Source organism: Acomys russatus, chromosome 4 (genome assembly GCF_903995435.1).
Source record: "Acomys russatus chromosome 4, mAcoRus1.1, whole genome shotgun sequence".
NCBI classification, from domain to species: Eukaryota; Metazoa; Chordata; class Mammalia; order Rodentia; family Muridae; genus Acomys; species Acomys russatus.
The window spans coordinates 27,642,471-27,669,904 of NC_067140.1; the positions used below are offsets into that span (position 1 = coordinate 27,642,471).

Below are 27,434 nucleotides of genomic sequence, written 5' to 3' on the forward strand. Positions count from 1 at the left end.
GTGCATACCTATCATCCCAGCACTTGGGAAGTTGAGGCAAAAGGAACATTGAACCCAGGAGTTCAAGGCTAAGTGTGGTGAGATCTTGTCTGGGGTGTGTGTGGTGTGTGTGGCGGAGGGGGAGGGACCTGACAAATTCTGAGGGGGAGTATTTAATCCATTTATATTAATACAAGGATGGTTTTTTTCCTTTTCTTTTCTTTTTTCTTTTTCTTTTTTTTTTTTTTTTTTTTTTTTTTTTTTTTTTTTTTGGTTTTTCGAGACAGGGTTTCTCTGTGTAGCCTTGGCCATCCTGGACTCCCTTTGTAGACCAGGCTGGCCTCAAACTCAGCGATCCGCCTGCCTCTGCCTCCTGAGTGCTGGGATTAAAGGCGTGCGCCACCATGCCCGGCTTTTTTCCTTTTCTTGAGACAAGAGTCTTGCTTTCTATGTAGCCCAGGCTAGCCTCAAATTCTTCCTGCCACAGCATCCTGAATTGTAGTTGCTAATGCAACTCACACACTCTCTTTCTCTCTCTCTCCCTCCCTCTCTCTCTCCTTGCCTGTGCATATGTGTGTGTGTGTGTAGGGTGGGGACAGCTTCAGGTGCCCTCAGGCACACCACTCACTTCCTTTGAGACCGTGTCTTTTCTTGGCCTAGACTTACCAATTAAACTAGACTGATTGGCCAGTGAGCCAGAGGGATGCTGTCGCCTCTCTCCCCACCGCTGGGATTACAGGTGTGCACACCTGCACTTACGGCTTTATGTGGCTCTGGAGATGGAACTTGGGCCCTCATGCTGGGAGCTCTCTCCCCAGCCCCTGGCCTGTACCTTTCTGTGTGATTAGTTGTAATGGCCTTCTGTTTTCTTCTCCCTGGGTCCTTCAGCTGTTTGTGAAGGGTTTCATGTATTCCTGGTCATTACTCTCTGTGACTATGTAAAGAACTCACCAGCCAGGCGACAGGTCAGTCTGTGCAGCCTTATGTTAGCAGTTCACTTCTACTAAAGTTGAAACAGCATAAAAGCCGTCGCTGCTGCTGTGCAGGGTTAGATCTTGCTCTCCTCACTCACTCACTGCACCAAGCACCTCCTCTTTCGCACTAGTACCTGGAAGCCATCTCCCTCAGCCTGAGGCACACTCCCCTAAAGCTGCCTTCTCCTGCTTTTCTTTGCTTGTGTGTGTGATCACAGGCTTCCTTCAGCTTGTGTGGACTGTTCCCATTGCGGTGGGTGAAGGCTCAAGGGGCACGGCCTTCCCCCCAGAGGCAGCTGTGCTCCCTGGCTCTGAGCCAGCCACATCATCCCCTGAAGGAGACATGTCTCTGGCTGCACTTAAGCCTTCCCCACAACGTGCCCCCGCACACCGTTCTCAGCTGTGGGTGTTCTGGTTGGTACTCACGACGCTTCTCAACCCCTTGACGTCCTTTGTCACTGTGCGGCGACTCAAAGCTGCTATCTTCTTAGCTACTGCTCCTGTCCCTTTTAGATCCTCCCTTTTGGAATGTCAACCATGTACACGAGCCACTGTCCCCGTGTTCTGTTTCTTTGTCTGGCCACCATTTTCCCCCTTGAGCCCAGACATTTACCACAGCCCATCTCCAGCTGACCATTCCACTTTCTGTTGACTCCTGCTATGTCAGCTATTTTCAAGTTATCCAGTGAGTCCTTTTCTTTGTTTGTTTTGTTGTTGTAGTTGTTGCTGGGATCTCTTATAACCCAGGCTTGCCGCATATTCAGTAGGTAGCTGGGGCTCAGCTCCTGGTTCTCCTGCCTCTATCTCCCAAGTGCTGGGGGATTATGTTGTAACCCATCACGTCTGGCTTACAGAAAATTCTTCATTTTAGACCCTGTGTTGCCAGGTCCAGAATGTCCACTGGATCCTCTTACAAAGTCCAATTATCTCGAAACCTTCCATCGCTGAGCCTGTCTTCTTCACTTCTCTGGTTTCCTTGCCTGTATGTTCAGTGATGGCTCTCATCTTTCCTGATGCAGGCCACCCATGAAGCTCCGGGGTCCTGTGACTCAGGACACCTGTTATCTTCTATTCAATGCTGGATACTCGCTGTCACAGCAGAGGAGTCTTCCGCAAAGACAGTGAGAGCGGCTGTCTGCTGTGGTTGACTTTCACAGAGACAAGCTGGCGGTGGAGAACGGCCTGACTCTGTGATGCTCCATCTCAGCTCCAAAGGCTGGGCTGGTTTACAGGCCTCTGGGCCTTAACCTGAGAGCCCAGGGTCCCCTTGTCTTTTCCCCTGGCCAAAGCTCAGCTTCCAATGTGAATGACATGGCCTTCAGATTTTATGTATCTTGTGTTCTTCTGGAGTGGCACTCTGCTGTGTAGGAAGGGTATTGTGGGTACATGTGTGCAGGGTAGGGGACCTCATCTGTAGCTTCTTGCTTTTGGTAATGTTGACCCTTAAGAACACCTTGAAGAGCCACCTCTGTATCGATGGCACAGAATGCAGCCACCCTGTGCTCACTCTCCCCAAGGCCTCCCAACAAGGCTGCCTTAGAACCTGGTGACATCTGGGCTCTGGTGTGTTTCTGCAGCTGGATTTTGGTGTTTGTTTGTTTTGGGGGGGTAGGGGCACAGTTTTTCAAATGCTTGTTGCCTAGAAGCTAAGTCCAATACAAGCTGATTGCGACTGAACTGGGAACTCAAAGAGATTCTTCACAAGGGGTTTTTTTTTTTTTTTTAAGCTTGGTTTGTTTGTTTTGGTATTTCGAGACAGGGCTTCTCTGTGTAGCCTTGGCTGTCCTAGACTAAATTTGTAGACCAGGCTGGCCTTGAACTCACAGCAATTCACCTGCCTCTGCCTCCCCAGTGCTGGGATTAAAGGTATGCGCCACCACGCCCAGCTTGTTTTTTTTTAACAAGTTTTGAGCTGAGCTTGGTGACATATCTGTGTAAAACCCTAGCACTTGGGAGATGGAAGGCAGGAAGAGCAGAAGTTTGAAGTTATCTACAACTACGCAGTAACTTTGAGGCTAATCTGGACTGCCTCTAAATAAACAACAAACAAATAAATAAAATTCTTTATGAAGAATGCTTTTTTTCTTGGTAGGTGGTAGAGCCTACAGCCAGGCCAGGCCAATGTGAACACATAATATGGAGACGACCAAAGGTGCCTCAGGCGGCCTCGCCCGCCTGGAAATCAGGGTAAGCACAAATTGCCAAAATGACTATGGTGGATACTACATTATGCATTGAGGACAAAGTCCACCGTACACCGTCAGTGCTCCTGCTACCAGAGTGACAGTAAATAAACACACGCACTGTGACTTCTCTAGGAGTAAACATCCATGTTTATGAGACTACCCAGTGGTTCTGAGAACTCCCAACCATGGAGTGCCTTGTCTAACACAGACGAAGCCACTTCCCCACTGAAACTCCTAAGAGAGACGAGTGTCACACGTCGGTATAGCCTTCAAACCTCTGTGAAATCCATCTCCAATAGCAATGTTTTACTGAAACCAGGTTAAAGTGTGTCCAGGAGCCTGCTGGAGAGTTCACACACTTGATGGCTGCAGTTTTAAGGAAGTTAACACTAGCAGTACCAATGATGCAGGCAGCCATCTGGTCCGTACATGTCTGCATCCCCATCACTTAGGATCTACCAGAAAGCACGTTTTTTTTTTGTTCTCCCCCCCCCCCTTCCAGGTTTTCTGGAACCTGTCCAAAATTTTAAGTTTTTTGTTTTTTGTTTTTAATCAATTCTCAGCTAAGAGCACAGTGGGCATCTCCAGACTGTAGCTCTTCCAGTAGGCCCCAGGATACCTCTGCCCATGGGCTGCCCAACTTTATAAGCTCCAATGTCATGCCCCTAGCTATCATGGTGCCCTGTGCCTTGCACAGTGTCAGCTGGACTCATCTATGCCACAAGTACCAGGAGCTGAACATCTCCACCTTCAGGTCTTGTTCGCCGCCATAGAGACTCCATAATGGGGACAGGCACAGGTGGACCAGTACTCACAGTGAAGACGTATCACCCGACTGATTCCCCCAGACACCTGCCCAGGCTACAGATGGCACACTCAATTATTCCAGAACCCTTCTGGGCCTGCTTGCTATTTGGCTTCCTGGCACCCACCATGTTTATAATCATCTGCACTTAATGTTGAGCTAGTAGTATCAAATCTAACACATTTGCCAAAAGACCAGCAAGAGCAGACGCATAGGATGTTTGTTTGTTTGTTTCTAAAAAAGCAAGTGCAGTTTCTGATAATTCAACACTTGGAGGGATGCCAAGTCCAAGATGTCATCAGATATTTGTAGAAAGTAGCTGAGTTAAAGGTGTGTGGCTCTAGTTCCCACGGACTGTGGACTGTCTCTGGATGCCTACGCATGCCAGCACCCCAATGGGAAACTCCTCACCTGGAAGCTGGGGTGCACCTGCCCTGCCCACCAAAAGGCACTGATATAACTTCACGTGGACACTGGTGGAGGATTGGAGACCAGACCACTGCCAACACATGCCCTGTTTCCCACACAGACACCTACCATCACCTGCTTTGCCATATGAAGCCACATTCCAAGTTCTCTCACTGGGCAGGCTGCAGCACTCGGGCACTGTGGTAGAGCCTACAATACTACAGCCAGGCCAGGCCAATGTGAACACATAATATGGAGACGACCAAAGGTGCCTCAGGCGGCCTCGCCCCCTGGAAATCAGGGTAAGCACAAGGAATCATCCTGTTCCCATGGGGCATCTTCAGTGTAGGCTCCTCAGATGACTTCAGAACGGAACTCTTGGTACCTAAGGCCACCTGGAACAGCTGCCCCATGCTGGGCAAAGGCATCCAGGCCTGTAAGAGGGATACTGGCCAAGGAGGTGCCAGATGCTTGTTTCCAGCATCCTGGCTGGAGAGAACCAGCTGGAGCCAAGCCCAGCAACAATGGCCCAGCCTACTATCCAGGTCACAAGGCGTGGTAACCTGGAACCAGAGACAGATGTGTTACAGACCATCAGATGGGCAAGAGTCGGGTCAGAGTCTCACGGACAACATGCTTCAGCACCCCTCACTCACCTGGTCTCTGTCCAGATCCTACAAAGACAACCAGTCACTGGCCACCTGGAAAGGAAGGCTGTCATTAATTCCCCAAAAAACAGACGCGCAGAAGAAAAGGCAGCCCCAGAACAGTAGCACTGGGAAGGCCAGAGAGGGAGAGCACCTAGTCAACTTCAGCATCCAGTGTCTGAAGCCATGTTCTTCTTGAAGACTTCTGCTTTTGCTTTTTTTTTTTTCTCACAGCAGCAAACAAACAGGCCTCCTCTTGGTTAGCAGTGACCCCTGCGGCCTCAGAGACAGGAAAAAAGACTCCACATGGTATCTGTTGGGCCCCAGGCAGTAGGGGTGTGAGTGCAGAGTCTCAGACGCAGAGGCTCACACTAACTTGACACAGACAGAACCCAACGGAGATGGCCACTCTCTTCAGCTTTAGGAACCGAGTGCCATAGGCATCAGATATCTTTATTAAAATAAAACCCAGCAAAACAAGATCAGAGAAATTCTTTTTTTTTTTTTTTTTTTTTTGGTTTTGCTTTTCTTGAGCTGGGATCTCAATATGTTGTCCAGTCTGGTCTTGAGCTTGTGAGCCTAAACAATCTTCCTGTCTCAGCTCCTCAGACAAATATTCTCTGAGGAGAATTTATTACACTTGTCACTGAGAGAATAGAGCCAGCATTAGGGAAAGCTAAGGGCTCTGTTACTTGAAGGGCTGAGCTGAGCACACAGACAGGCTGGAGGCAGGAGAGCTCTTAAGACCCTTCTGCGGGGTTGGCCCAAGTCCTTATTCTGCACTTTGCCCACTGGACAAGTGCCAAGATACATCATCGGTTCTAGGCTGCCCAGGTATGGCCGGGGGCCCTTAAGCCTTACCTGGGCTGAGGAGGCAGAAGTATATAAGCACATAGAGAGGTATGCACCCTGCTTCAGAGTTCCCCATGAGCATCTCAGAAGCTCTGCCAATGTTCTGGAGGGGCGCAGCTGGCTAGGGCACAATGCCAGAGTATTGTTAGAGACAGGCTTTCGGGGAAAACTTTCACCAACTGTCCAATTCCAATGGCAGGGTCCTTGCTTATGACTTGTCTGGGATAGGGGCTCTCTCTCTAAGAGCAAAATGACTCTAGAAGAGGAATTGTCCCAGAAAGCTGTAACTCACACCATCTGGCTCTGAGAGCCAAACTCCTGAGAAGAACTCCAAGATGCTCTAGTCTGCTTCCCGCTGAGCCTGTAGCTTGTAAAAGGCCCTTGTAGGAAATGAACTAAAAATCCCAGATCAATCTAGAATTAGGCTACAGTACTAGAATGCTTGTTTAAACACAAGAAAATATTCTTTAACAATCTCTAAGCCAAACAAGCTGCCTTTGTTGTCTGTAGAGTAAGTGTCTAGGCCTCTGCCCTGTGAGGCCTGTGGCCACAGAAAGAAGTACATCCCCTCAGTTCAACATTATGCCATCACCAGTTTTGAAAGTGGACAGCCAAGCCCTTAGGACCTAAAAAGAACATGGAAAATTCACACAGGACATAACCGTGCTATGCAATTCTCAGGGGACCATCCATCAGTGTGCTTGGGGATGGCACTTTTAGTACTCTGGGGTCATCAAAGATAGTGAAAATGGTGGCGAGTCTGTGGTGTCACAGCTTCCTAAGGCCAGTTGCCTTTTTTTTTTTTTTTTTTTTTTAAAGATTTATATATTATGTATACAGCATTCTGCCTGCATGCCAGAAGAGGGCACCAGATCTCCTTATAGATGGTTGTGAGCCACCATGTGGTTGCTGGGAATTGAACTCATGACCTTTGGAAAAGTACTCAGTGCTCTTAACCTCTGAGGTATCTCTCCAGCCCCAGGCCAGCTGCTCTTACTTGCTCTAGTAAATCATGGACTCAGGCTCTTAGTATTTCTTCAGGGCCCATGGAAGAAAGAAAGGTGTCAAGGTCTCAGATGGCTCATTGTGCACCCACAAGGGATAAAACAGTACCAGACTGAGCCTTAAATGATATAGTCCCTGGTTTCTTTCTTTTTTTTTTTTTTTTTCTTAAGATTTTATTTATTTATTTATGAGTGCTCTATCTGCATGTACACCTGCATGCCAGAAGAGGGCATCAGATCACATAATAGATGGTTGTGAGCCGCCATGTGGGTGCTGGGAATTGAACTCAGGACCTCTGAAAGAGCAGACAGTGCTCTTAACTGCTGAGCCATATCTCCAGCCCATATTCCCTGGTCTTTATTCAGTGAACAACGACTATAAAAAGACAAGTTGTCAGCCTACTGCTAAAAGTCAACTTGAATCAAAAGAAGTAACACAGAGTCCTCTTCTGGGGACATCAGAATAGTGATCCAGTAATGAAACCACCCTCTTGTTGAGTTGACTAAGCCTATCTACAAAAAGGAAGTCAATTTGTGTGTGTGTGGGGGGGGGGGGTTCTAGAATGTTCTAGAACCATCCAGAGAAATTTTCTGAGTACCTATTGGTTTGTGCTATCTGCACACATGCTTAAAAATCTGTGAGAGGCTGCAGAGATGGCTCATGGGTTAAGAGTGTGTGCTGCTCTTCCCGAAGGCCTGAGTTCAGTTCTCAGCACCCACCTTAGGCAGCTGTGACTTGTCTGTAGCTCTGGCTCCAAAGGGATCTGACACCTTCTTCTGGCCTCTGTGAGCACATGGCAGGCACACACGCACACATGCATGCATGCACACATGTGCATGCACTCACATAAAAATTAAATATATATTTAAAAGCCTGCAAGTGCAGGGTTTGATGGTGCATGCCCCTGTCATCCTAGCACTTGGTGGGTAGAGATAGAAGAGTCACAAATTCAAGCCTTGGCTACATATCAAGCTTGAAGCCAGCCTAGGCTACATGATACTCTGCCTCAAAAAACAATAATAAGAGAAAAATCTGCAACTTAGCCAGGCAGGACTATAATTATAGAGAATGTGACAAGAGGCTTAAGATCTGTCTGAGTTACATAGCAAACTGGTCAATTATCAAGATTCTGTCTCAAAATCTGGAGAGCATCTCAATGGCAGAGCACTGGTCTTCTGTGCTCAATACCTATGGTCAATCCCCAGTATAAAAATAAAATAAAATAAAATAAAATCTTTAAACACTACTGAATTCCCATACAAAACTGCCATAACCAGACCACATTTATAGCAGTGTGTGAGCAGAGTCAGGTCAGAGCTAGGCACCAATGCTCCATGTCCTACACCACTAAAAAGCTACCAAACCACGTCAGGGAGCTATAATGTCACCTTTCACTGAAACTTGTGTCCTTCAGGCACTACAGAGAAGTGTCAGCACTACCTGGGCAAAGCTCACCACCAGCAGCCCATGTGGTAGTTATGAGTGCCAACACAAAGCTAAATCCAGCTAGGCACACCAACCAGAAGCTCCTTGAGCCCCGCCCACCCCCAATGAAAGGAGGAGAGAAATAACCAAACGCTAGACACTATTCCTGGATATGCGTCCCTAAAAAGGAGGCATCCCACAACATATCCTCCGAGACACCCGCAGCTCAAAGGAGACATTTCTAGAACTGGACGGTGGGCTGGGTGTTTTGTGGAATGGGGCTGCCCCTCCCACCTGAGTCTGCCACTCCTCTCTCCTCAACTCATGACAACCCAGCTCCCTTGACCGTAAAATAAAACACACTGTGCTGCCAGTTACGTAAGTCAGCAAAGAGATGAAGAAAGCACCAGTGTGCCTGATGCCTTTCTCCAGGGACTTCACAGAGAAACAGGTCTCGATCTGCTCCACTGACTGTCCTTGCTTCTGTCCACACAGGGGACCTGTGCACTTGGCGGATACAAGGGCACATGGGGCCTTGGGCACCACTGCAACCAGCTTCCAGCAAAACCAACACTATCCATCCTTGCCCTCTGCCACAACAGCACAGCCAGCTGAGGTACAGGCACTACCATCCATCATGGATGTTCACAGTGGATCTTGCCACTGTGAGACAAACTACACGCTCTGGAAAACAAGAATTTATTTCTGAATAGTTCCATGTTTCATTCTAATGTAGCACAGAAGCAAGCAGACTTCAGCAAGGATTGGAAAATTATGTTTAAAGCAACCCACTCCTTCTTCAGCATCTACCAGCCCAGCAGGAGGGGTGCTTGTGTGTGTGCATGTGTACGAGCGTGCGTGCATGCGTGTATGTGTGTTTTATGGGACTTGGGGGGGGGGTTGTTGCTTTTTGAGACAGGGTTTCTCTGTGTAGCCTTGACTTTCCTGAATTCACTCTGTGGACCACACTGGCCTTGAACTCACAGAGATCCACGCCAGCAGGTATGTTTCCGGCACACACATAGTTAAAGTTCTATAGTTCACACCCAAACTCCAAATCCTGACACTCAAAAAAAGGGAGAACAGCATCTCGATATATAATGCAGAATAATGAGTACAGGGTGAACCCCCCTCCACCCAGAATGATTCTTTCAACTTCTATCCCTAAGTATAGAAAACAAAAGGGCAAATGTATATGAAAACAGTAGCATATTGAGGATATTAAAAGCAAGGAGGCTAAAATATCATTGAAATAACAAAATATCAAACCCAAAAGCCAATTCCACCTGTGAAGGACAGACGAGGATAAGTCCTGGCAGAAGTGTGGGGCTGCACACACTAAGCCTCAGAGGAGGGCACAGCACAGGTAGGCCTTGCTGCCCTACACCATCTGCAAGCGTTATGAGATACAGACTGAGATGTAACTCAGACCACAAGTGAGATCTGAAACAGAAGATGCGCGTTCACAGCTCCTCCCAGCCGTCTACTCTTCTGGCTAAGCCCTCCTGGGTCACCCCAACAGCAGGACAAGAAGGGTCTCTCTCAAGCTCCCTGAGGTCACACCTAGAGGCCCCAAAGATCCTGAGGCAGAAAGGCACATCAGCTCTTAGGGCTGGCCATGCCCTCTGACTCTGTTTACCGCATGTCCCTAGCAAAATCAGGCTAAAATTTCTTCCGAAAAAAGCTCGTGCCGAAGTGAAGCTAGGAGGTACAGAAACGATGAAGCAAAGGAACCCTGTGAGCCGCTTCCCTCATTCCAAAACTATTCTTAAAGACAAACATTACCTGGGGAGCCAGGGACCACCTGCCCTGAGGAGGGAGTTTACACTACTACATGGGGCACGTGTCCCCTGAGTACGAAGAAAACCTGAGAACAAGCCAGACCTCACCTCACCCCACTGCTCCACGCTATCCATCAAACTTGGTGAGTTTCAGAGCTTCTCGGCTTGGTGCAGCTTGATGCCCCAAATCCCCTGCGGCCACCTCCATCAACTGTCCCAGAGGGATCCAACACTCTCCGCCCATAAGTGCATTTTGCTCTTGAGACATTCACCACACTGGCTTGTCCAAGCCATGTTCAACATTCTCGGATGCTGTTCCTTTTACAAGTCACAACAGCTGTGGACTGGCCTCATCCCTGACCCTCAAATGCAGAAAACAAGGGCTAGAAGTGTTTTGAAAACATGCCTAATCCCAGCTTGCCTTTATGGCCACTTGACAGGTAACTTGGAATAAAGAGAGCACACATAATTTTCCACCTTTAGCCTTTATTTGCCATAAGCAATTTGTATAATCCCCCCAGACAAATGCGAGAACCCAACATGGTTTTAGTGCTCATGGGGACAGAACTGTAAACATGTTCCAAAGTGCCAGTATTTAAGGCCATGGGAAGTGGCCTGTAACTTGGTGGCCTGAAGGATGACCAGCCACCACCCCACATGTACTTAGGCTTCTTGGGATAGGACACCTGTCCTGTTCCCGGCTCAGTGTCTCCAGTGTGGGGTGTGTCCCTTCCTCCCCCACAGAGAGAAAAGTATCAAGTCATTTTCTCACACTCACGTTGAGTACCAGATAAACAGGAAGCTCTGGAGCTACCTTAGTGCCCAGGGTGGTCACACTACTCTCCCAGCATCACACAGATGGCTGCTTTAGTCAGCATCTACTTTCACAAGGGAAGCACTCTGCCCGTGGCTGTGAGCTCTGCGGACACTAAAGCCTCCTGTCTCACAGAAAAAGGTAGCTCCAGGAGCCAGCTGCTAAACAGCAACTGCCTTTTAGGTGCAGCACGGTCAGTCTGTGGTCTTAAATGTACCATCCAACTCCTTTTTTAAAATACACACGTGACCAGCACTCTCTACAGGAACAAAGCCAACTCCACATCCTGGGTCAGTGGCTCTCTGCATGTCTCCCACACAGACCAAATGCCAGCACAAAGGCTGGGCAGTGGGACCAGCAGAGGGAGCCAGTGTGCCTGTCCCCTGGATACAGAAGCCTGTCCTGCAGACCCACGCTGGCTCAAAGCAGGTTTGTAGTTTTAGGTTTACTGATTGTGTGTATTTTTAAGCTCAGCGGGTTTCAGGTTTAGATGCGTCAACTCTGAGCACCAAGCATCCGAGCAAGTACTCACTGCTCCCTCTGGCTGCTCAACAACACATACCAAGTCCTTTCTTGTTCTGTAAAACAAGCCTGTTGGTCCCGTAGGACTCAAAGCCAATCTGCCTCCTGAAAGACCCTGAGGTAGCTGGAAGCTGCCTGCAGCCCACAGCCAATCTACCTGACAGACAGGCTGGCCACGAGGCCATCATCAGTGACACCAGGGTCTGAGAGTTGAAATGAGGTGCTTAAAACCAAAGGGGGACACAGTGACACGCCAGAAGTTGCACTTACGAGACAGTGAGTGGGCACCTTTGGGCAGGTACTCGAACAGGAGCGAGCCATCGTCACCGAGCACGTCAGCCTTGAGTGACAGCAGACTGTTCTTACTCATGAGGGCTGCACGAAGGTTGGCCACCGCAGTGGCCTGGTGCAATGCTTCCTCCTTCTCTGGGGTGAGGGGTGGGCCCAAGTAGCTGGTTTCTCCTCCTAGGAGGCCCTCGTCGATGTGGGCATAGAGCTCTGCTCTCTCACCTCGGCTGTCTGAGCTGCTGGCCTCGGTGACGGTCAGGTCCACATCTAGGGGTAGGGAGGTACACACAGGTCACTTGGGGACAGTTCTTGTTTGGTTGGTGTTTGTTGTTTGTTTTTGTTTCTCCACTTTTCTTTTTTATTTATTATATATATATTATTAATTTATTCATATTACATCTCAATTGTTATCCCATTTTGTTTTTGTTTCTCAAGACAGGGTTTCTCTGTGTAGCTGTCCTGGACTCGCTTTGTAGAGCAGGCTGGCCTCAAACTCACAGAGACCCTCTGTCTCTGCTTCTCTGAGTGCTGGGGTCACAGACTGGCACGACCACGTCCAGCTTCATTTGGGGATATTTTAAGTGGGAAATGAAGAAAGTTAGGAGGATAAATCAATAAAGCTTCAGTCCGACCCAGCCCTGCAGAGGTCGGGCATTTAGCTCAGTGGTAGAGCGCTTGCCTAGCAAGCACAAGGCCCTGGGTTCAGTCCTCAGCTCCAGGGAAAGAAAAAGACAAAAACAACAAAAAGACCTGTTCGGCAATGGGTTGTGAGACCCCAAAAACACTAGCAATGAAACTTAAGAATTGGACTTGAGGCTGGGTGTGGTGGCACATGCCTTTCTGTATTTTTCGGACCATAAGACCCACCCAGGTTTTAGAGCAGTAAAACAGCAATCGGACCATAATTGGACCATAAGGTGCACCTAATTCCCCTCACACACTTTTGGGGAGGACTGCGTCTTATGGTTCCAAAAATATGGTAAGCCCAGCACTCAGGAGGCAGAGTCAGGCAGATCTCTGTGAGTTTGAGGACAGCCTAGTCTACAAAGTGAGTCCAGGACAGCCAAGGCTACACAGAGAAACCCTGTCTCAAAACAAAACAAAACAAAACCATCCCCCCCAAAAAAACCCAAAATGGTACTTCAACACAATTAAAACCATGTGCCAGGTATGATGGAACACGCCTGCAGTTCCAACACTTAGGAGGAAGAGGCATGAGAAGCAGGAATCCAAGGCTATCCTCACCTACACAGTGAGTTTGAGACTAGCCTAGGCTATATGAGGCTCTGTCTCAAAAATAAAATAAAACACAAAATAAATAAGTAAAACCTGACATGTTTCAGTGACAACCCACAGAATGGAAAGATGTACAGGCCATATAGTTACCTACACACACACACACACACACACACACACACACACACACACACACACACACACATTTTAAGATTTATTCAGGGCTGGAGAGATGGCTCAGAGGTTAGGGGCACTGACTGCTCCTCCAGGGTTCCTGAGTTCAATTCCCAGCAACCACTGGTGGCTCACAACCATCTATAATGTGATCAAATGCCCTCTTCTGGCCTGCAGATAGAGCACTGTATGCATAAAAATAAATAAATAAATAAATCTTAGGGAAAAAAAAGATTTATTTATTGCCAGGCGTGGTGGTGGTGCATCCTTTTAATCCCAGCACTTGGGAGGCAGAGGCAGGTGGATCGCTGTGAGTTCAAGGCTAGCCTGGTCTACAAAGTGAGTCCAGGACAACCAGAGCTATGCAGAGAAACCCTGTCTCTAAAAAAACATTTTTTTTTAAATTGTGGGATTGATAATTGTTTCTATTGTCAAAGTTCAACTATGGACAATTTTTAGCGTAAACAGAAAGGGGGAAGTTGTGGCAGAAGAGATCACATTCAAAGACCTTCTAGGTCTGTGGATCCGGCTGGAACACAAACACACCTTTAATCCAGGATACAGAGGCAAACAGATCTGAGTTCAAGGCCAGCCTGGTATAGAGCAAGTGTTAGGTAAAGAAAAGATTAGGTCCAGGTGTGGTGGTACATGCCCTTAATCCCAAACATTGAATGTAAAATTAGTTTGTAGAAGGAAGTACCCCATGTTTAAAAGTGATGTCTAATTGAGTGGCAAAAAAAGTGATGAATCAGAGAAAGATTTGACAGAATAGGATATGTCCAACTCTCCAGAGAAGAAAGAGAAAAGGGGCAATGCAGGGCGAGGAGAGGGGGAGTGAGGAGGAGGAGGGGGAGTGGGGAGGAGGAGGAGTGGGGAGGAGGGGGAGTGAGGAAGAGGAGGAGTGACGAGGAGGGGGAGTGGGGAGGAGGGGGAGTGGGGAAGAGGGGGAGTGGGAAGGAGGAGTGAGGAGGAGGGGGAGTGAGGAGGAGGGGGAGTGAGGGGAAGTGGGCGTGGGAGAGGGAGTGAGAGGAGGGGGAGAAGGAGTTTTATCAGCACAGTAATAGAGAGACAGGTTGTAGAGAGAGCACTCAGGTGAAGACCAAATGAGCCAGAGAAAAGGAACCAGAAGGTTAGAGCAGATTGCTGAGTTAGTTTGAAGCCAAGCAGAGCAATTCTGGGCCAAAGGAGAAGCCAGATTAAATAAATCAGCTGGGAGAAGAGTTTGAACCAGAACAGCTGAGTTGAACCAGCCACCCCAGAGCTCAGAAAGAACAAGTAAGGATCAGCTTATACAGCATTAAGTCTCAGAGGATGAAAACACTCTAGGCCTAGGTTAGATTATACAGAAGCTAGAAGCTTCCAGGAATAGGCCTAGGTTAGCAGGCAGAGTCAGTAAGCCTCTGAGACAACAATTGAAACAGAGAATTAAAGTTCTTTTTATAGACAAGACTGAGGCCCTCGCTGTCACTCCCTCAAGTGCTAGAGGCAAATAGATTTGGTGACACATTAAAATATATTGAAAAAAAGGTGGAATGTCACGTAAGTGGAATTTTTTTATATTTATTTTATGCACATGAGTTATTTGCTTGCATGTTATGTGCCCAGTGCTTGCACAGGTCAGGAGAGGACACTGAGTTCCCTGGAACCTGGGTTACACATGACTGTGAGCCACAATGCAGGTGCTGGGAGCTGGGTCCTCTGCAAACCGCAAGTGCCCTTCACCACTGAGTCGTCTCTCAAACCCTCAAGTAGAAGCATTTAATAAAATAGAATAAAATGTTAACACTGGGAAACTCAGCAACAGATATATTCACTATTTCATTTTTTTCAGCTTTTCATTTTCTTTCTTTCTTTTTAAAAATTTTTATTATATGAGATAGGGTTTTGCTATACCGGCCAGGCCAGCCTCAAATTCAAAACAATCCTCCTGCCTCAGCCTCTGGAATGCTGGGATTACAGATGTGTGCCACCATACTAAGTTCAACTTTTCTTTAATTATGAATAATTTTCCAATAGAAAATTAGGGCTACAAACAACACTGCTCTAGTCACAAACCTTAACGTTCTAGTTTATGTCTCTGTATCACACCTCAGAAGATGATAATAATATTCACCAAAGAGTTCACCTCATTATACAACTGCCCCTGAGAAAGCTGACAACAGCCTGAAATGACGTCATGATCTGATCCCCAGAGCCTGTGATTATGTCACCTTCTAAGGAAGTCAGGGACCGTAGAGAAGCCGACTATCCTGGGCCAACATGCAGCCCTGCCTGGAATTACAAGGCTTTTAGTAGCAGAGGGAGGAAGCAGGAGAGTTAAAGACAGGAGACCGGAGACATGGAGGGAGGGCAGCGGACACGAGCTGAGGGCTACAGAACTCTCTGAGTAGTGAAGACAGAAAGCTGCCCACTGTTTGCTGACCACGTCAGACTCCTGGAGCCTGCAGGTAACTCAGATGTGTTGCCTTAAGCCACAACACATAGTGGCACACTATACAAAGTCTGGATGAGGTCTGCAGGCGGGGCTGGGGTCCTTGAGTGCCAGTTAGTCTGATAACGCATCCTACAGTCATGGAAAGGAGTCAGCTCACCAGGACAGCAACCGACTAGAGAACAGCTGGCCATGGCTGGTTTGAAAACTCAGACCTGAGGCGGGCGTGGTGGCACACGCCTTTAATCCCAGCACTTGGCAGGCAGAGGCAAGTGGATGGCAGTGAGTTGGAGACCAGCCTGGTCTACAAAGTGAGTCCAGGACAGTCAAGGCTACACAGAGAAACCCTGTCTCGAAAAACCAAAAGAAAGGGGCTGGAGAGATGGCTCAGAGGTTAAGAGCACTGTCTGCTCTTCCAAAGGTCCTGAGTTCAATTCCCAGCAACCACATGGTGGTCACAACCATCTATAATGAAATCTGGTGCCCTCTTCTGGTGTGAAGATATACATGCAGGCAGAACACTATATATAAATAAATAAATCTTAAAAATGAAGAAGAAGAAGAAAAGAAAAAGAAAAACCAAAAGAAAAAAAAAAAAAAGAAGAAGAAGAAGAAGAAGAAGAAGAAGAAGAAGAAGAAGAAAAGAAAGAGAAAGAAAGGAAACTCAGATCTGGCAAAGTGCCCTCAAGGGGACCAAGGCCAAGCCACAGTGGATGAGCTCTGGAAGAGGCGAGCCTTGGGATGCGGCTGGAGGCGCTGCCCACCCCAGGGAGCTGCAGCTTTACACATTCCTGCTGCGTATTGATGCAGAAGGTTTCCTTAGGACCTAGTAGCCACTGCTGTTTTAAAGGCAGCTGGGAATATTTGGAAGTGAACCTCAGTACTGGACTTGCTGATGTTCCCTTGGAGAAAGAAGCGCAGGGGAGGTCATCGGATCCCACGTGAGATCTCAGCCACTCCTCCTTGCACCTGTCAGAGAATTGTAATTCTTTATGTGGTCTTGTAGTCTCCAAAAAAAAAAAAAAAAAAAAAAAAAAGATAAAATACAGAGCTTCACGGGTTAAGTGAATGGGGGGGGGGGGGGGCTCCAGCTATGTGGTCATTATTTAGTGCAAGGTCATCTGGACTTTGCAGAATAATTACTTCGTGTTGTTCTTGATGCCCTGTTTGGAGTGAGTACGTGTTTGCTCATAATTCTCCATGAAAAGTTCACCCAAAGTGTCTGACACCCCTCAGGGACCCGCATTCCTCTGCCTCCCGAGCACTGGGATTAAAGGCGGGCACCATCACCACCCAGCTATTTTATTTTATTTTGTTTTTGAAATTTATTTATTTTAGCCAGGAGGTGGTGGCACATGCCTTTAATCCTAGCATTCAGGAGGCAGAGACAGGCAGACCTCTGAGTTTGAGGCCAGCCTGGTCTACAGAGTAAGTTCCAGGATGGCCAGAGCTACACAGAGAAACCTTGTCTTCAAAAACAAACAGACAAACAAACAACAACAAAGATCTGTTTATTTTTATTTAAGGTGCTAGGGTATTTTGCCTGCATGCAAGGACATGATGTGCATGCAGTACCTGCAGAGGCCAGAAGATGGCACTTTATGCTATAGAACTGGAGGCGCAGGCAGTTGTGATCCACTCACTACCTGGATGCTAGGAGCTGCAAGCTCCAGCTTGCAGTAACCTCAGTTTTTAAAATGACTTTTATTATCTTTTGTCATTTTCTTTTATCTTGTGGTGGTAAGGATAAATTCTGCCAGTGAACCTTAAAAGTCCTTGAAGAACACTCTGACATGAAAAACTTTCAAATGAACACTAAATTATACCAGACATGGTGGGCTCAAGCCTGTAATCTCAGGGTTCATGAGGCAGAAGCAGGAGGATCAGATCCAGGCCAGCCTGGGTTGCATAGTGACACCTTGTATGAAAAAATATCATATATCCCTCTGTCAAAAAGTTCCCATTTACGATGGCAGGTGGTGGCAGGCCCATACCTTTAATTCTAGCACTTGGGAGGCAAAGGCAGGCAGATCTCTGTGAGTTTGAGGCCAGCCTGGTCTACAGGGTGAGTTCCAGCCCAGATAGGCTACACAGAGAAACCCTGTCTCGAAAAACCCAAAAATGAAAGAGAGAGGATGGGGGTGGTAGTGGTGGGTGGTGTGCACACCTGTCATCCCATCACAGGAGTTCAGGGTCATCTTCACCTATAGAGCAAATTGAAGACACCCTGGGCTATGTGAGAGCCTGTACCAGTGTCAAGAGTTCAGGGCTGAAGGGAAGGAAGGCTCAGAGTCAAGAGTACTGACTGCTCTTTCAGTTCCCAAAGAGCTCATAGCTGTCTGTAACTCCAGTCCCAGGGATCCTAACCCTGCCCTCCCCAGACACCAGGCATGCACATGATGCACAGACATACATGCAGACAAAATACCCAAACACACAAATTAAAATAACAATTTGTGTTTGGTTTTTTGAGACAAGGTTTCTCTTTGTAGACCAAGCTGTCCTTGAACTCACAGACCAGCCTGCTTCTACCATGCTGGGAACAAAGGCATGCACCACCAGACTGGCAGCAACAATTTAAAAAATTGTATAAGTAAACTCATTAAATTTAAGTTTACAGCCGGGCATGGTGGATCACGCCTTTAATCCCAGCACTCGGGAGGCAGATTGCTGTGAGTTCGAGGACAGCCTGGTCTACGGAGCGAGTCCAGGGCAGCCAAGGCTATACAGAGAGACCTTGTCTCGAAAAACAAAAACAAAAAATTATGTTTAGAAATTGATTTATCACTTATATACTTCTGTTTTAATCTGAATTATCACAGAAACTGGAAAAAAGAAAGCCTGTCAGCTCGAACATTCCAGTGTAAGTAAGCTCCTTGGTTTATATGAGGGGCACTCTTACGGCACGCAGCACCGCTGGCTCCGCTGGGCCAGCTCATGCGCACCAGCAACAGCACGGCACTATTGTGGCAAAGTTTGTGGATTCTAGAAAAGGAAGAGACAGGACCCAACCAGAGAGCCTCATCGCACTTGGGAGGCAGAGGCAGGCAGATCGTGGTGAGTTCGAGGCCAGCCTGGTCTACAAAGTGAGTCCAGGACAGCCAAGATAACATAGAGAGTCCCTGTCTCGTAAAAAAAAAAAAAAACAAAAAAAAAAACAAAAAAAACAAACCAAGAGCGTATCTAAAGAACAACTCCATGCATGGTTTGGCGGTATAGGTCTCACAGGAGCTGCCAAAGGAGAACCCAGGTCCTGGAATATGACTTACAGGCAGTGTCTCTCTGTAGGAGCCTGCCAATGATGCTTCCTCACCGAGAGTACAGCACGGTGATCAAACTACAGACCTCCATTACAGTGGGAAGTTCACTACAGGGGGCACCACCACCAACCCATGCCTTTAATCTCAGTTCTTGAGACACAGAGTCGGGACAGTCATAAGTTCAATGCCAGGCTGAGCTACAGAGTGAGATATCCGAGTGAAACAATGTAGAAGAAATCTCTTCTGTCTGTATGGAAGCATCACCTGTCAGTCAAAAGGCTAGTGGCCTATAACTGAGGCAGGAAATAGCAGGTGGGACATCTGGCAGGAGAAAGAATTCTAGGATAGAGCCAGACGCTGAGGGTTCATCCTTAAGATGTGAGAGGAGGACAGGCACATGGTACCTGAGCACAGGTAGTCAGCCATGTGGCAGAACGTAGATTAGAACAAATGGGTTATTGAAGTCAGAGAAGATCCTAGCTATAGGGCCTAGGTGTTTGTAAATTATATTCTGAGTCTCAAGAGTCTGTGCTCCAGGGCCTTGGGGCTGGGAGAAAAAACTCCTGCAACATAATGGCGTACTGTTCATGGAGCACAGAATTCAATCTAACCTGAGAAAAGCCCCAGGGAGAGACACTAACCCTCCCTGAGAACAGAGCAGCTTCAGAGTTCTGTCTCTTTGGGAGGGGAGGCCGGGGGCAGGGGGAAGGTGGCACTTAAAAAACCATCACTTCACACAGACTCTGGTGGTGGTTCTACCGAGTGCTGCATGGCTGCAGAGGCGGCAGAGCAGCACAGCAACCCAGGCACTCAGGAAACATCACCACAGGCAAGTGTTGCTCAGCTCAAGGTGCCTGTCCCACTAGCTTGGCGTCCTACCAGAATCTATCTTCTTTGTAACAAACCAGAACGATCCCTACAGAGTCTGGCATGCCCGCGCTCTGCCCACGGTCACCTCACTCGGCATGTGGCTGCTGAGTTCCCAGAAGCACAGCCCTCCATAGAGCTTTCTTTTCACTCCTCAGACCAGGTGACACACTCCACCAGGCTGAGCTGGACTTTTCTGGCAGGGACCATACACCACCAGCTCTGCCAGGTACCCCAGGGTGATAGTCACCAGTCTCCTCATTTCAAAGAATGTTTGGCTTGTTCTATGTCCATAAGAAGCCCTTTCGTGTTCACGCTCTGTAAATTCAATTCTTTTAGATAACACTACAACAAAAGAAGCACTTCGATTTGAGCTCAGCCTGATGGGGGACAGTGAGACCCTTCAGTACCACAAGGAGGCTCAGGGGTGCAAAAAGGAAGACTGTGGGACTGAGTCCACCTGCCCCTGGCACGAAAAGTCACTTTGTATACACTGGATATATCAGAATCTAACTAGATCCTGGAGCTAAGCCTGTCACAAGCACTGCTGGATGCCAGGACACCCCTTCAAATGAAACTCCAAATTTCTGACCTGTACCTGCACTTGCCTCAGTTCTCGCCCCCTGCACTGCTCTAAGGCATTAGCATCGTCCTGCACAGGCCTGGTAGGAAGATGTGGTGAACTTTCCCTCCTCAGTGCCAGGTCCTCATATCAGCGAACTATCCCAAAGAGAGCAATGTTGCCTGTCTGGTTCCAGCCACCACTCTAAACACCCTATGACATGGTCCAGTCAGAAGTGACTTCAGGAGACTCTATCAGTTGTATCTGGGAGGAAAACCACAGAGGAAAGATGAGCAGAAAACGTGGCAAAAGGAGGAGCCCAGTCCCCACATCAGCGCCACGGGATGAGGGGTATGCACGGAGCCCAGTCCCCACATCAGTGCCATAGGATGCGGGGTGTGTGAGGAGCCCAGTCCCCACATCAGCGCCATGGGATGCAGGGTGTGCAGTGTGCGAGGAGCCCAGTCCCCACATCAGCGCCATGGGATGCGGGGTGTGCGCGGACTGAAGCGGATTGTGTCACCTTTTCCCTCAACCATACTAATCCTTCATTCCAAGCCACACCAAGGGAGCTGGAGAGATGGCTCAGAGGTTAAGAGCACTGACTGCCCTTCCTAAGGCTCACAACCATCTATAATATGATCTGATGCCCTCTTCTGGCCTACAGGTGTACATGCAGGGAGAACACTGTATACATAATAAATAAATCTTAAAAAAACAAAAATGAAGCAAACCAAAACACACCAAGCACAGATGATTTTCTTTACAAAGATGATCAACTACGTCTGGGGACAGAGAAGTGGGTCTGGGGGTGACTGGGAGGAGCAGGGAGAGGAGAAACTGGGGCTGGGATGTAATGTCTGAGAGAAGAATATATAATTTTTAAAGATAATAAAAATGTTATGCGGTCTAAATGGCAGCACAAGACGGTTACCGTATCAACAGTTTAGTGATGTCCCAAGTCGAGCCAGCCCCAGGACTAGTTAGTACGCTGGGACTGTTCACAACCATGAAATCTGTGCATGGGCAACAGAGAAAAGCTCTTATGGTTTTAGGTTCCTGCAAGTCTTCCCGTCTAGGCTGTGTGGACTAGGATGATGTGGTAGTCTAGGGGGCTTTGAGTCCTCCCTTCAGGTCCTGTTCTCTGCCAGGGATGAGACAGGGAGAGAAATGCAGGCGGCATCTGATCCAGAGAGGAATGAAATGAGACTCACCCTGAAAGCCACGCCATGCATCCCCCAAGCAAGGAAGTGCCAGAGTATGGTCAACACTGCATCCCACAAATCCCTCATCTTCAGCGGGAGCTACACTGAGGTCCTGATGTGGCCTTAAAGATCCCAAGCCCAGCGTGGTGGCGCACGCCTTTAATCCCATCACTCAGGGAGGCAGAGGCAGGTGGATCGCTGTGAGTTCAAGGCCAGCCTGGTCTACACAGCAAGTTCAGGACAGTCAAGGCTACACAGAGAAACCCTGTCTTGAAAAGCAAAAAACAAGAACAAACAAACAAAACCCACCATGTGGAGGTTTAATCTTCCCAAAGTCCAGTACATTAACTCAACAAAACCTTTAACCCTAAAGCAGCGTCACAGTTTGATGCTTACAGTATACTTTAGGGTTGAGTGTAGCTGGGGACCCTGGATACTATTTTACCTCACAGAAGCACCACTAGCTGCACTGAGGACCATTGCTGACATCTCTCTGCAGATGCATCAGGGGAGGTTTTACCCTGGGATGCCCCTGAGACCCAGGCAGAAGGCTTGCCTGTGTCCACAACATGGTACGCACAACTGACGTGCTTACCTAATGTCATTTCCACCAGCTATCACAGAAATAAAATCAAGTTTAACGCTGACTTCTCAGACCTGCTGTTTAGAAAATCACTTCTAAAACTTAAGTGATCCTAGCCAATGGACAGCGCATTCTCCACAGCTGTGTGGAGAGCGGGGACTGACTGTGACATGAACCCTGGGGCCCCCGATGTGACCGCTTCCCCTTGGTGGGGAGGCCTGGTGGCACTCAGAGGAAGGGTGAGCAGGCTACCAGGATGAGACCTGATAGGCTGTGACCATATGGTGGGGGAGGAGGTCCCCTTCTGTCATAGGCCTAGGGGAGGGAAATAGGGTGAAAGAGGGAGGGAGGGGGAATGGGAAGATACAAGTGAGGGGATAACAATTTAGATGTAATCTGAATAAATTATTTAAATTTTAAAAATATAAAAAATTGTTAAAAAGTTAAGTGATCCCAGGGACCACCTGGAGCCAGGATGGGTCACAGAGAGGACATGGCAACTGGCCAGAACCTATTTGCAGTTGTCACATCTGAGCAACAGCTGAGAAAGCCCCAATGGCACCTGACATGTGGCTGAATAGAAAAGAGCCTTTTTCCCTATAAATCATAGATCAATCTCTAACTCTTTAGTGAAAACAAACTGACCTCCATCAAGTGTCGTGTTTTAGGTTTCCTAATCTTCATCTGAGAGCCAGGGTGTCGGAGGCTCAACCAGTGATACATTACCATGACACGCAGGAAGCAACCCACGCACCAGCCTACACCTCCATCCTTATCTCAGCCCTCAGCATCCCCAAGCAGAAGCTGCTCACAGTTGCCTGGCAACCCAAGGATTTAAGACTAAGGAAAGAAAGAGCCAGAATCACTTGTTGGACTCTGAAAACACCTTCTGCTCACTGACTGCATTTGAGACCTGCAGCCCACGGGCTCTGGGAGTGTTCCACTTCCTAATTTACCACGGACACCCATGGCACACATGCTCCTAGCACTGTCACCTATAGGACCTATAGGACAGCCTTGGCTGTCCTAGACTCACTTTGTAGACCAGGCTGGCCTCAAACTCACAGCAATCCACCTGCCTCTGCCTCCCAAGTGCTGGGAGTAAAGGTGTGCGCCACCACACCCAGGCCCTTACAAAATAACTTTTATTGCATGTATTTGTGTATGTGTGTGTACATATGTACATGTGTGCGTCCATATAGAGATCAGAGGACAGCTGTAAGGAGCTGGTTCTTTCCTTCCACTTTTATGTAGGTCCAGGATCAACCTCAGGCTGTCCAGCTTGTAAGACAGGAGTCTTTGTTCTCCTGGCCATGTTAACCACCACTGAGAGTGTGAATGAATAACAGTAGCCGTGTGTCAAAGCAGAGACACCTTCCAGCACAGGGCTGTAGAGAACCGACTGACGGATGCAGAGTTCCCATTTGTGAAGATAAAAATGGCTCAGTGGTTAGAAGCACTTTGTTGCTCCTGTAGGGGACCCAGGTTCAATTCTCAGGACCCACATGATGAGTCACAACCATCAGTAACTCCAGTTACAGCGTATGGATAGTAGCAAAATGTGAACGCCAATGAACTGCTCAGGTAAAAAGGTTTCCAAGACAGGAGGAAGCTGGAGAGATGGCTCAGCAGTTCAGAGTACACTGCTGTTGCAGAAGACCCAAACATGGCTCCCAACATCCATGCTGGGCACCTCCCATCCACTCTGGCCTCAATGGACACCTGAACTCATGTCTATATATAATCCCCATCCCACCTCATACACACGGGCTGGAGAGATGGCTCAGTGGCTAAGAGCACTTGCTCCTCCTCCAGAGGACCTGGGTTCAATTCCCAGCACCCACATACCATGTTCACAACTGATTGTTAACTCCAGCTCCAGGGATCACTTTCACCAGGTGTGCATGTGGTGCACGTGTCTGGGCATGCGCGTGAAATACCCACACACACAGAATAAAACAAATAAATCTTCACCAAAAAAAAAAAAAAATAAGAAAAATAAAAGTTTTAAAATGTTAAGTATGTGGATGGTGGTATATGCCTCAGTACAGAGGCCAATGGAGGCCGGAGGTACAGGCAGTTGTGAGCTTCCAGACGTGGATGCTAGGAGTTGAACTCAGGTCCTCAGCAAGAGCAGTGCATGCCGTGACCACTTGTGACGTGAGACATTCACCCCTCACTGTGAAGCTCTTTTCAGTTACAATGTCCCAGCCTGAGACAGCAAGACCCTGAAAACAAAGCACCTCAAAAGCCAAGCCTGAGCTGGGGTTGGGGAGGAGCTCAGTCCCACCCACTGCGGTGGCTTTCTGGATGGCCCTGACGGGACTAAGGAAATGTCCAATTCATGAAGGAGGGCAGCCAACTCAGAAGGAGGAGCTTCCCCAACCAACGCTCTCCTCCATCAGCTAGAGACTTGTCTCGCTGGCTTCAAGGAAGCCCCACTGAGGCAGTTCCTACATGCTGCAGCTGTATTGATGTGAGGGACAAACCAGGGCTGTTAGGGCCCCAAAGCCACCTCAGTCTTTGAGATATGTAGTCATATTCCCTGCATCATACTAATTTACTGTGATAGAAGGTGACCATAGGGCCAGGCGGTGGTGGCACATACCTTTTTAAAAAAATATTTTATTAATTTGTTCATATTAAATCTAAATTGTTAGACCATCCCTTGTATCCTTCCATTCCTCCCTCCCTCCCGCTTTCCCCCTACTCCGTTCCCCTATGTCTGTGACTGAGGAGGACCTCTTTCCCCTGTATATGCTCATAGGGTATCAAGTCTCTTCTTGGTAACCTGCTATCCTTCCTCTGAGTGCCACCATACCTTTAATGCCAGCATTTGAAAGGCAGAGGCAGGTGGATCTCTGACTTCCAGGCCAGCCTGGTCTATATATAGAGTGAGTTCCAGGACAACCAAGGCTACACAGAGGAACCTTGTCTCAAAAAAAAAAAAAAAAAGCTAAAAAAGGGCTGGAGAGATGGCTCAAAGGCTAAAAGCACTGCCTGTTCTTCCAAAGGTCCTGAGTTCAATTCCCAGCAACCACATGATGGCTCACAACCATTTGGTGCCCTCTTCTGGCCTTTAGGTATTGCATACAAGCAGAACACTGTATTCATAATAAACAAATAAATCTTTTTTTTTTTAAACCAAAAAATTAAAAAAAAAAAAAAAAGGAAGGTGACCATAGGAACGTGGGATTGTGCCAATTCACCAACAGCCACAAAATCATCAGCTCAGTGACCTGGGCCACCTACACCCAACCCACCACAGGAAAGGCTTACTTGAGTCTCGGCTGCTGAAAGGCCATCCTGATGTGGGCAGGAATGAGGGTACCGGAGAGGCGGCCTGGCCGTCCTCCTCCACCTGCTGTGTGATGTGTCGTACAGTCTCTTTGTTCTTCCGATTCTTCCTCCGGCCCGTGGGCTGCCAGCCATCCCCCCCACTCTGCTCTGATAACGAGTTCTGTAACGAAGCATCCTTGGAAGACGGAAGCTCACTCCCTCCGTAATGTGACGGTGAAATCTGCTCTTCCTTGATGCGCAGAGACCCATAGCCTACATCTCCAGGCCACAGAGACTGTGAAGAAATGTCATCGGGGCCATCAGCCTTGGGTTCCTGGTCCTCCTTGCCACAGCTGCTCCCTCCTTCGTGGCAGCTGGCGATGGCAGAGTCTCCGGAGGAGTTGGCAGGGCTCGTTCTTCGAGCCAGCCACGGGGAGATGCTCCTTCCAGCCATCACGGCTGAGATCAGGGCCTCCGTGCTGGTGCTGGCTGGGGTGCCCATCTCAAACTCTGAGAGTTCATCGGAGGCATCTGACTTGATGCTGATGTCCAGTGCAGCCTTGATGAAATCATGGCAGGCCTGCACAATGTCAGTCATCTGCAGGAAGCTGGCAGCTGACATGACCTCGATGACATTCCTGCTGGTGAGAGCCAGGTGGGCGGAATACATGAAGTCGATGATGGCCTTGAAGCCCTGGGCTGTGACAATGTCCAAGTGAGTGACGGTGGCCTGGTCAGATGTCTTCTGTACCTGGCAGTAGAGTGTCTTGAAGTAGCGGCTGCTCCCGAGCAGCACGTTCTTGTGCGCCTTGAAGACTTTGCCCTCCACCACGACGCACACATCGCACAGGACCCCGTGCTGCCTCTGCTCGTTGAGCTCTCGGAGCAGGTGCCGGTAGTGAGACGTGATTTCCATATCTTCCTTTTGGCTGTTCATCTGGGAGTCCTGCTGCTACGTCTTCTAAAGGCTCTGTGGGGAGGAGAGAGTAGTTAGCCACACGCACAACACACTTGTTATGGAATCAGTCCAGGTGGGTGGCAGCAGAACACATGCAAAGGGTCAGCCTTCGCCAGCACGCAGGCCACCACCGCAGGCCCTGTGGCACAGGTGTGCTAAGGAGGTGTGAGGTCATGACCCACTCAAACAGCAAATGGCAGGTGGGCACTAGCCCTGTCCCTGGGCAAGACATCAGAAGCATTTCTAGGCCCATAATGGACTTGAAGTTCTCGATAGAATTCTATATACAACAGTTAAAATATCCAGACAAAATAAAATTGTCCATCGGGAGACAAAGTTATTTTCTCACTGAAACTGAAAAACTAGGTTAAACAAACCCAGCCCGCAGTCTTCATCTCTCACATTTGAAGAGGCACCCTTAAAAATATATAAAGAGCACCTGCTTGGCAGGACCAGGTGGTGCACACCTTTAATCCCAGCACTCGGGAGGCAGAGGCAGACAGAGCTCTGTGAGATTGAGGCTAGCCTGGTCTACAGAGAGAGTTCCAGGACAGCCAGGGCTGCATGGAGAAACTGGTCTTGAAAAAACAAAAATTAAATAGATACATAGATAGAGAGACAGAGAGACAGACAGATGCGCACACCCGCTGCAGAGCAAGAATTCACAGCAGACACAACAGAACGAGACCTGAACATTTCCAAACGTCTTGATTTGTACAGCTGCAGAGGTTCTGCTTAGGGTTATTCAGTCTCCAGCACCAGGGTGGGGCTTGACCACAGCTCGGCTCCTCAGAGGCTTCCAGGGTGCATGGAACTGTGCTAAAGCAATTAGATTCTCCTAGCTAACCCCTCGGCCAAGGCAGGCCCACACAAGAACCACAGAACACATGGGACTCTCCTGAATCAGGTGCTCTCAGTCCTGCCACCTTACATTGGCTGTGGCTGCTGTAACTCTCTGGCACCTGTCTTATCCACAGCTCACTCACTTCAAGAGAAATCAGGTTTTTGATGTAGTTTTTTGGGTTTTGTTTATTTGTTTTTGAGACAGGGTCTCTCTATGTAATCCTGGCTATCCTGGAACTCACCAGGCTGGTCTTGAACTCAGAGACTGTCCAGCTTCTGCTTCTCAAATGCTGCGTTTAAAGGCATGCGTCACCACACCCAGTGATACTTCAGTTTTGAAAAGAAACACT

The 27,434-nt window shown here is 48.3% G+C and overlaps 1 protein-coding gene across 1 annotated transcript in view; it reads right to left on the reverse strand.

The window, feature by feature from the left end:
* The window catches only part of Zbtb46 (zinc finger and BTB domain containing 46), a 64,162-nt gene that overhangs the window by 12,678 nt on the left and 24,050 nt on the right, over positions 1-27,434 (reverse strand). Inside the window, exons 2-3 of the mRNA XM_051144019.1 lie at positions 25,284-26,253; positions 11,669-11,953 (exon numbers count right to left, since the gene is read on the reverse strand). Coding sequence (XP_050999976.1) covers positions 11,669-11,953; positions 25,284-26,220 — 1,222 coding nt within the window. The 5' untranslated portion in view covers positions 26,221-26,253. The remainder of the gene's footprint in view (positions 1-11,668; positions 11,954-25,283; positions 26,254-27,434) is intronic.